The sequence below is a fragment of the Zingiber officinale genome, chromosome 3B (genome assembly GCF_018446385.1).
Source record: "Zingiber officinale cultivar Zhangliang chromosome 3B, Zo_v1.1, whole genome shotgun sequence".
In the NCBI taxonomy this organism is placed as follows: Eukaryota; Viridiplantae; Streptophyta; class Magnoliopsida; order Zingiberales; family Zingiberaceae; genus Zingiber; species Zingiber officinale.
In genome coordinates, this window is record NC_055991.1 from 32,205,596 (window position 1) to 32,215,893 (window position 10,298).

At 41.4% G+C, this 10,298-nt stretch overlaps 1 protein-coding gene and 1 pseudogene across 1 annotated transcript; one reads left to right on the forward strand and one right to left on the reverse strand.

Moving 5' to 3' along the window:
- Window positions 1-2,162: 2,162 nt before the first annotated feature.
- LOC122056330 (putative lipoxygenase 5) lies at window positions 2,163-5,817 on the reverse strand. Its single transcript, XM_042618245.1, has 9 exons — window positions 5,359-5,817; window positions 4,999-5,282; window positions 4,675-4,912; window positions 4,225-4,548; window positions 4,039-4,124; window positions 3,858-3,965; window positions 3,475-3,779; window positions 3,123-3,389; window positions 2,163-3,062 (listed from the first exon to the last, which is right to left on the reverse strand). Exons 1-9 carry the CDS (start codon window positions 5,729-5,731, stop codon window positions 2,306-2,308), a joined length of 2,742 nt encoding a protein of 913 aa, XP_042474179.1. The 5' UTR covers window positions 5,732-5,817; the 3' UTR covers window positions 2,163-2,305.
- A 4,090-nt stretch (window positions 5,818-9,907) lies between these two features.
- LOC121968722 lies at window positions 9,908-10,008 on the forward strand (annotated as a pseudogene).
- The last annotated feature ends 290 nt before the right edge of the window (window positions 10,009-10,298 follow it).

Genomic DNA, 10,298 nt, shown 5'->3' on the forward strand with positions numbered 1-10,298 from the left:
AGTGGGGGAGCTTAATACTCTCATCTCCCTGTATCATAGTCAAGGGGAGGGATCCCTGCCCGCTACACGGTGAAGTCATCGCTACCCATGAGCGGACCAACGGAGCCCTGACAAAGTAAACTGCACACACCCTGCCTGATGTACCACTAACTCATGAATGGTTGTGTGTGCAGATCATGTAACTGGCAATGCGCTCAACAATAATGGAGTCAACCATTGCCAGCATTCAATCATGCAAGATGGTGCATGCCACTAAACATGTAGATACAAACAATATACCCTTCATATAAAATGTATCATTAAGGAAATAAATCATACGACGGTCTAGGTATCAAAAACCTAAGTACACAAATCAGATATGACAAACAACAAGACTACTACACAGTAGACAATGTAAGTTACTATTTCTATGAACAGGGATACACACGGCGGCAATCAAAAAAAAATATAAGTAGAAATGCATAAAAGATAGGAATATAGGCAGACAACAGGAACCAGATAGTGACATATCAAAACAGATGCAAACATAATTATTATCACTAGAAATAAACTATTATGCATAGGGAAAACTCTAGCTAACGATCATCAATTAATCTATAAATAAATGTTTAACTCCTTTAATCACATCGGTTGATCAAGGAAGAGTTTAGCTCGATCACATTAGGTTAGGTTAACCACAACCCATTTCCAAACTCACCCAAATCTAGAGCCTTACCGTTGACTCACAGCCAAGGATGGTTGCTGTCGAAAAACCTATGGCCTGAGCTACCACGAAGCCACTGCCACAGCAACCATTCCTAGTTAGCATAACATTCCACACTGAAATCAAATCAATGCTAAATCTAATGCAAAACATTTCTTTACCCAAACCAAAGATCCCTTACCCTACTACTTGAGACAACTGTTGGAAGATCAGCTGCTGTAGATCTTCCAAAACCAAAGCTCCTGTTTACACTCCACTGATCGAAAAGGAGGAGATGGATGGTAGATCGAAATCCTTCACGCTGGAGATGCGACCGATCTGCTCGGACTATGACAAGGGAGAGAGAAGCTCATCGATGATGGATCGTCGGCTATGGCTCAGAGTTGCTGAATTAGCCTGATCCGGTGGTCGACTTCAGGCTAGGGCGCTGGTGCACAAGAGCGTGCGGCGTGGCGAGTTCGCGAGGAAAGGAGCGAAGGCTCGAGTAACACTCGGACGCCGACAGCGATGAATTGCTGGGAAGATCGGGCTGTGGAAGTGAAGAGGAGGTGGTGTCGGGTAGAAGAAAGATGGCTAGGGCACGGCGAGGAGGAGGTGATCGGCGCTAGGGCAAAGGAAGAGAGCTCGGCGTTGCGTGAGGGAAGAAGGAAGCGGCGTCGGGAGGCTTAGAGAAATTGGCACAATGAGATTAGGGCACGGGAGAGGAGGTCGGGCGACGCGCGCGAGGGAGTCGGGAGGAGAAAAGAGGAGGGAAATAAAAGAAATTAACCTAGGTTTTACTTAATCAAACCCTAGGTACATTCCTCACTAACTCCCACTTTGATATTCCAAACAGGTTTTCCCTTAGTTTAATAGTTGATCCCCTTAACCAGCATCATACGAGCTCCAAATAATTCTCAGAAAATTTTTAAAAATTCTGAAAATTTTCATTAAGATTATTCGCCTATTAAACCTTATTATTAAATCTTTATTTGAGATATCGTATTTTACATTTAATTTATCAAATTCATTCTTTTTGTTTATGATAAGAGAAAATTATTTTAATTTATTTAATTTTATCCATCTAATTTTTCTTCTATGGACTTTATACATTTTGAATATCAACTTAATAACTTTATTTTTAATATGCAAAGTAACAATTAATTATTTTAGGTTGTGGGGATTACCGACATTGCGAAACAGATAATTTAATTAAAGAAATATTGACGGCAAAGAGTGTTTTCAATAATAAAAATAATTAAAATTTTACTTCGTAATAAGTTGGGTAATTATATGATAAATAATTATTTAATACGGTTGATAATAAATTATTATTCAATATTTTTAAAATATGAAATGTCCGAAAATCATATTATAAATATATATGCAGTTAATATAGGAGTTTTTATTATACTTATATTTTTTTTTTAATTCCCTATACATCTGGGCTACCCACTGTTTAAAATTATCGACTTCCAACTAAGCAAATTAATACACGGTAAATATCTAATTATTTACATGAAATTCAAGTAATTTTCATAATTTTTTAAGGGGCAAAAATCCTTTTTATACAATTTTTACTCATGATAATCAAAATATATATTATAATGAATGGAGATGAGTTCAGATGGTGACGCTGTTGGGCACTCCTCGGCACGTGATCCCGGGTCCCGAACTCGGCGCCAGTAACTCGTACGGAAGCACGCCGGCGCCGCACCTATTTCGCCTCGCCGGGTCGGCGTTCCGCTGCACGATCTCCGCCTCCGCCCGCCTCACCTCCGCAGCGAAATCGTGGAACGCCTCGACCATGTCCCCATCGGCCGTCCACGTGTACGGATCGGGGCGCTCCCCGAGGTACTCCTCGTCCGCCGAGTGCGTCGACAGCGTGTCGATCACCGTCATGAACGTCGTCGCCTGCGTCAGAGACGGGAGCGACGCGAGGAAGTAACGTGCCGGGTCGCTCCGGAAGTACTCGTACTCCGGGTTCCCCACGGCAGGCACCAGGCGGCGCATTAAGGGAGGCCTATTGGGGATGTACCCGCCCAGCGGGTACTGCCCGAAGTTGAGGGAGGCGTGCTGAGCGGAGCAGAGCCAGATAAGGGTGGTGAGGAAGGAGCTCAGTTCTCCGGTACTCGCCAACTTCGGCCACCAGGGCGCGTCGCGCTTGTCGGCATGCCCGACGCCGACGGCCTCCGCGTACCAGCTCTGCAGCTCCCAGTCTGACCGTACCGACTCCGCGTCCATGTAGTACGCCGCCACGTACTTCTCCACCCACCTCTCGATCGCCGACCATAGGAGAAGCCCGTCAGCGGCGTACGGGTAGTCCTCGATCACCAGCCTCAGCCCGTGCGGCTGCGTATCGTCCTCCACCGCCATGCCCCTGTTTCATGAACGGTAAATTCGTGTTCTCATTTAAAACTTTCGATTAATGAATCCTCACCGTCGAAGGAGATCGGCGGGGAGGCCTTCGTGGTCGATGCGCCAGTGGTCGCGGTAGGCAGCGGCGCTAATCTCCAGGCCAACACGGCCGGGGGTGAAGCCCGATTCGATGACGCCGCCACCGCTGATGAGGATTTGGCGAGCGAGGGAGTTGACGTGCAATGTGTACCTCATGTGGGGCTTCAACAACTTGAACACCGGGTGCATCGCGCTTAGTTGCCGGTGCGCTGCCACGATGAACGGCTCCATGCACGCGTGCGTCTTCAACCTGCATCGCCGAATCTCCTCGATAAATTAATCCCCCATTCTTTAATATTTTCCCATCTTTATTCTCATTCGAATTGTATGATTACCAATGGTTTACGAGTTGGTGGACGCCGGCGTCGTTGGAGCAGACGTGGGCCTTGGCCAGCTGCCAGAGCCAGTTGCTGGTAGCGTCGGTGGGCGGAGTGAGGACTCGGTTGGCCTGGGGATCGCCGGGCCGCACCGGCGGCAGGCTGAGCTCGATGGCGATGGGCTTGAGCGTCCCCAGCTTGGTGAGGAAGAAGAGGGTGCGCGTGCCGTAAGCTTTCCGCCCGTCTTGCGCATTGATCCGGTCAAGGAAAGGGAGGTACGCGTCGTGAAAATCCAACAGAAATAGCTTCTCCTCCTCCAGTGCCTGTCGATTGCAAATTCTCTTCAATCAGCATTTCTCAACTCAAATCGACATTTTTCATTCCCAAAATCCAACTTTTACCTGTTGAACGGACATGCCTTCGAGGTGGCTGACGATGTGTTCTTCTTCAATGGAGGATTCTCGAGGCCCGTACACGGCAGGATCTAGTTCACTCACGGGAGGAAACGCCTAAGAGGATGAAGAATTCTTTTAAGTTGAGAAAAATGCACACAGAATATTCCTCCTTCGTCGATGGGATTACCTGAAGCTTTTGTATGTTGACTGGGTTAATCCCTGCAAGTGTTTGACGAGCGAACTCATCGTCCCGCAGCCACGCGAACTTGTCCTCTGGTGGATGCGTGTCGAAGGGAGAGCAAAAAATCCAAGGTCAAACACTGGTGGAGAAATTGACGTGATCGTTTACTGGAAATCGAAAAGTATGGCTTACTGGTGATGATGTTAGGGGTGTCGTATCGGAGGAGACCGTCGCTGGACTCCTCGATCTTGCTCACCAGAGGGAGCTTGTGGAACAGCTGGTCCTGCAGACTCTGCTTCAGTCGAAGCCCTTCCTTGAAGAGGTTGTCCACTTCATGGAACGCCTTGAACTCGTTGCTCTCCGGGCAGAATCCGGCGACGAGCAACGGAACCAGGTTGTGGAGCACGGCCTTCCGCGCTCCCGCCGTCAACATCTCCACCTTCCCTTCCTCGAACCGGTCGTCGCGCGGCACGTACGTCGGCAGCGGATCCTCCACCCTGCTCTCTGTTTCTGGATCTGCAAACCAAAAGTACAGGAAAACAAGTGAATTGAGCTTTTGCCAATCAATGCAATCGCTTTCGGCCGACTCAGAATTCAACTGCTAACAACTCTTAGTACATCGCCGATATTGACATTTATGACCTGAGATTGTTGGAGGTCGCCCTGTCCTCAATCTTCTCGGGTACGGCCTCTTCTCGCCTCCAAGCGTGGGCCTCGCGAACTCGATTCCCTTATTGGGGTTGCCCAAATCGTTGTAGGTGTCGTAGTCGAACACTCGGTCGGTCAGCTTCCTCTGCCCTTTCCCGTCTCCGCGCAGCTCCTTGAGCTCCTGCTGCCGGAGCTCGCGCAACCCGACTGGCGTCTCCGACGGCAAATACGGCTGCGAAATCGAGTAAGATATCAGCATCTGTGATTAATTTGCACAAAGCTTGCAACTTTGTAAGGGTTCGGTTGAGAATTCGAGACCTTGTTGCTGAAGAAGATGCGCTTGGTAGGGTGGATCCGTGTGGGTTGGACCCAGGAGTTGCAGGGGAAGTGAACGGGGCCGCAGGCGAAGCCCTCGACCACGACGCTCTCCAGGAAGAACTCACCGTGGTGCCAGTTGAGCACCGTGATCGCGCCGGCCTCGCCGAATTCGGAGTCGACGGCGAACTCCGCCGTGTAGACCGCCCTCTCCGCCTTCGCCGCCGCCTTCTTCTCGGACCAGCCCCGGAGCTCCGCCCGGCTGCTCGCCTTCGGCTTTCCCGTTTCTGGCGTAAAAAAAAAAACAGATTTTTAGAGCTAATTCGCAGAAAAATAAGACCAAACGAATCGCAATGAACTCACTGAGATCAATCTTCGTGCTGATGAGCTCCAAGACAACATTTTTACCCATCTTGTCCAATAAAGCATCAAACTGGCTCGCGACCGTCTCCTTAAGATCCTCCTTCTTCTTCCTCCTCACCGTCACCGCTGCGCGGACCTTAAACCTCACCGGTTTCTCCTCCGCCTCGGCACTCACCGTCCTTTCTCTCAGAACCATCGTCGCCACCACTGAAGGCCTCACGGCTCCCCCAAGCCGGCAAATCCTCCGCCTCTCGACCTGGGAAAACCCGAACCTGCCCTGTTCACTGGCGGCTCGCAACAGGGGCGATCTCGGAGATAGAAGAAGACTCCTCTGGGACAAAGAAGCCCCCAAATTCTCCATGGAAAGCGCCATTTCAAAGCTTTATCCTCTTCAAAATCTTAACTTTCCAAGAGGAAAACAATAATTGGACACGGAATTTGAAAAGGTTGTGGATTTGGTTCTTTACTTCTTTACTGAACGGCCGATCAACTTATAGGGAGACGTAGGGGCGAGATCGTCATTACAGATCTCACGAGAAAATTCGCGCCCTTCACACGCATTTTGCGCGCGCATAAAATAAATAACGGACTCCAGTTCTCCTCCCCACGCTTTTCCGCACAATGACAATTTGTTACCGGCATAAATTTTATTGGCCAGAATTTGATGTAATTAATGAAGAAGTAAAGATAAGTATATAAATAGAATAGGAAGTGCAATCGATAATAAGTTAATTAATAAGGTGTCATTAATGAGTTAACAAAATATTTATAATTAATTAATATTAATGATACTAATTTAATTTTTTCAATTTTTTTAATTAATTAATCAATTGGTCCTAATAAAATTGAGACCCTAGGCATAGGCCTTAATGGCCCCTTGAGCCGGGCCTGATTCAATTTTTCTTATAACCAATCCAATCGAAAGAAATCGGAAAACTAAGTCGGTCCAATTGGGATTTGGATGCACAGTATCTTGTTTAATGTGTTATTGTTATTATAACAAGGGTATTACATAAAAAAATATGGAATCGTCACATCAGCGGTCCCCCCTAGAGCCGGTCCCATATAACAAGGGTATTACATAATATATATAAATGTATATATATGAATATTTTAATAATATCATATTTATATATTAATTACAGGTATAATACATTATAATTAAAAAGATAGAGATTTCTATCATAATTTTATATGAGATTTTATTCTGCCTTAAATATAATTTATTTTTAAATTGACATGTTTCTTTCTTTTTATTATTATTATTCCAATTCTCATTTTATTTTGTAATTAGTAATACTATTCTTATAAAACCTAATGAATTCTTTTTTCCTCAATATTTCTTAAAAATCATAATATTTTTCTCATCAGTGCATTGTGCTCTTTTCTTTTTCATCAGCGATTTTACATGTTTCTCCTTCCTCACCGATGATACTCGCAGAGAACGTCCTTCTCTTCCTTTGTCGATAATATTTCTTCCTCGCTCTTTCTTTTTATTTCTCGATAATAATATGAATTAGAGATTTTTTTTATCATAAAATACAAAGTAAAATACATTTACAAAAATAAATTTTTTAAAATTAAAATTAATAAAGTCTATTTGACATTCTAACTAAAAAGATTAAATAATTTAATAATTTTATTAATAAAAATAAAATTATTATCAAAATACTAAGTAGAAAACTAAATTTTATATCAAAAATTAGTTTTTTAAAAAAATAATATTTAATTCTTTTTAATAACTAATTTTAAAAATATTTTTTTAAAATTATTATTTTCGGTCTCAAATCTAAATGAAAAATGTTAAAGAAAATTAAAAATATATTAAAAAAATTTGTTTTTTAATTTTTTTACCTAGGACCTTAAGGAATCTTGAGATGGCCCTGAACCGAATCAATATTAAAAAGCAAAACTTGTTTCTCAATTGATTCTATTAAATCTCTTCACCAAATGTTGTTGAAAATGATCAAGCAAAAAGTAGTGATGAATGATTGAACATCAAAGACCCTCCCCCACCAGTCACTTGATTAAACTGTTCGAATTAGCGAAACATTTTAGTCGCGATCGAAAGGTGCATATGTGTGAGATTAAAAATGGGTAATGTGCAAACAATTAGGAGGGCGGCATGGCATATGATGCCCCCTTTTCAACGTGTGATTAAAATTAAGATTTAGATTTAACTTGATTAAATCGATCGATTGAGTGTTGATAAGCGATCTACCGCGATCTAGATTCGCAAGATCTTGTATTGGTGAAAAATTCGAAGAATCGTATTTGGGAAAGATGTTGACGACTCCTCGTGGATTTCCTTTTTCTATTTGAGGTATTGAGAAGGTCAATTACGGAAGGAAGTTTGGATGACGTGGACCATTGCAGTGCTCCTATTCGTTTAATTTGGACGGAGATCCGCATTGCCGAGAATACACTATCACTCACATGCGGAGTATCCAAATATCATTTTAATAATAGAGAAAATTGCAAATTCAACCCCCAAGTGCTCAATATTTTTGTTAAAGGGAGACCCGATCAAGAGAGAAATCTATCATGGTAATATATTCTTCGGGAAGGGAATGAAACAACGACAGAAATAAAAAGAAACCAAGATAAACTTAAAGAAGAAAAAGGAAAAGCGAGTGGGGAAGGCTGCCATGGCTTCATGACAAGGCCGTGTCTTACTCACCACGTGATGAAGGAAGGATGGAAAGATCATTCCGTCCATTTTTTTAGTGAATAAAAAAATGAACTAAATTTAATTTGCAGATGACTTTAAAATCCATCGGTCTATATTTTTTATAAGTAACAAATGAAAGTACGTGGAATCAATCCTTTTTATCATCAACTCTCCAGAGTAAATAGGGTATAAATGTTTAAAAATGACACGATGGTAAAAGTATTTATGGGACAAATAAAAGAGTTTGGCATTCGATCTAGAAGTCCATTAAATTGTCCATTTCAACATTAGTCATGCCAAAAAAAAAAAATTCATAGATGTTTTAGCTTTAAAAAAAAATAATATACAACCAACCTACCTTGGACTATAAAAATAAAATGCCACCACCGTCCTTTACTCCTTTTCTGCCACCGTCCTCGCCCAAGTTCAAACCGTTGGTGACTTGTATCACCTATCAAATCGAGAATATTGAATATTATATATATTTAAAAAAAAAAAATTTATTTCTAATTTTTAATATGTTAATTAAGAAAACGGCACTCGTGTTTCCATGCAAGCATGCAACAGATCAAGGACAACGTGGAGCACAAATTTAACACACAATGCACAGTGTGACCAAGAACACGACGATTACTACTGTTTAGGGTATTGAAGTTTTAATGCTCGAAAGTGAGTCCTTGACGACGAACTACATTCCTAGCTAGGGCACAAAATAATTAACACATTTGGTTGAAGGTCGATTAATGGGACACCTTCCCAATTTATTGAACTAGGTTTCTATTTCAAAAATGCTTGGATTAGGAAGGGGGAAAGGGACCTTGTAGTTGACTTTGAAAGGGAATCAATGGAGCACAATGAGCCAACAAGGTGCTCCCTTCATCACCCTACCAACCGACCTATTCATCCTAATCGACTTCGGTTTTTACGATACTATTATTGTCTATACAAATGTATCATCTAGGAGAGGAAAAGGGGGGGGAGTGAATATAGAATTTTTGGAGTTTGACTTTCGATTTTTGACTTTTGTGTATATGTATTATTCGACATTTTACCAACCCTAATATGTGAATTCACATATATATTTGACAAATTTTCCTGACAATCTATGAACATTTTGACAAGAATCGCCTATATTTGTCAACTTATCCCTTACCTCGATAGTAAATCTATCATTATGACAAAGATCTTCAGGCTTTGACTTTGCCCTTGGCCCTTGTCAAAGTAAAACCGATATATAAAGTCAAACGCAAGAGCTAGCTGGAGGCAATGAAATCGATCAAACAACCAAATCTCCACCAAGCAGGTTGACATTGCCTATGTCAACGGGAGAGTAATTAGTTAATAATAATAATTCAATATTTTTTAATCAATGAGTCCTTAATTATGCTCGATCACAATTGAAACATTTAATGGATCGGTTAGTTAACTACTGTTGGCCGACAAGAATATCATAAGCCTACGGATTGAAGTAGACGACTTGGCCTCCCCTCCACGACGATACATCGATTATTGCTTGCATTTTCATGTTGGAGAAAGTAAACACGTTAGATAAATAAAAACCACAATTTTCAGATCCCTTCCAACGAAAAAATAATTTATTTTGCAATTAATCATATATATATATATATATATATATATATATATATATATATATATTTAACCCTTTAAATTTTGATAAAATTAAAAATGAAATTATATTAATATTTTTTTTTTCTTTTTACACTGAAAATAATTTTAAGATTTATTAATAATTTTTCTGGTTATTTTTTATATAAAAAATATGCATTTTCATGATTTTCTTTAGTCCTACGTCTTAGAATTGGTAACACCATGAGCAGAGAAGTTTCTATAAATATTTTGGGCCGGCGACATTAAAAGATTTATTGGCCTTTTGGCTAAAATAAAATATAGTATCTACTCTTATCAGTTCAATATCTGATATAAAAAATTAAATTAATTTTATATGAGGAAGAGTCCGTTATAATAGCTTGTTATTGTTAGTATTGGTGCAGGTTGCACTGATAATCAAGTTTTGATGTATGACAAATAGGTTAAAGTTAGATGTGTTAGTTGTCTAGCCTTTTTTCCAAGTATGTAGGACTGAAAGATAGGGACCTGACATCAGGTTGAAGCCCAATTAGGTCTGGAGGACCTAATAACTGGTACAAAGTCCAAATAGATCAAGGAGTGACTTGATATTTGGTAGGAAGTCTAGTTAGGTATGCGGGACCTGACAACTAACTGAAATCCAGATGGGACATCTGACAGG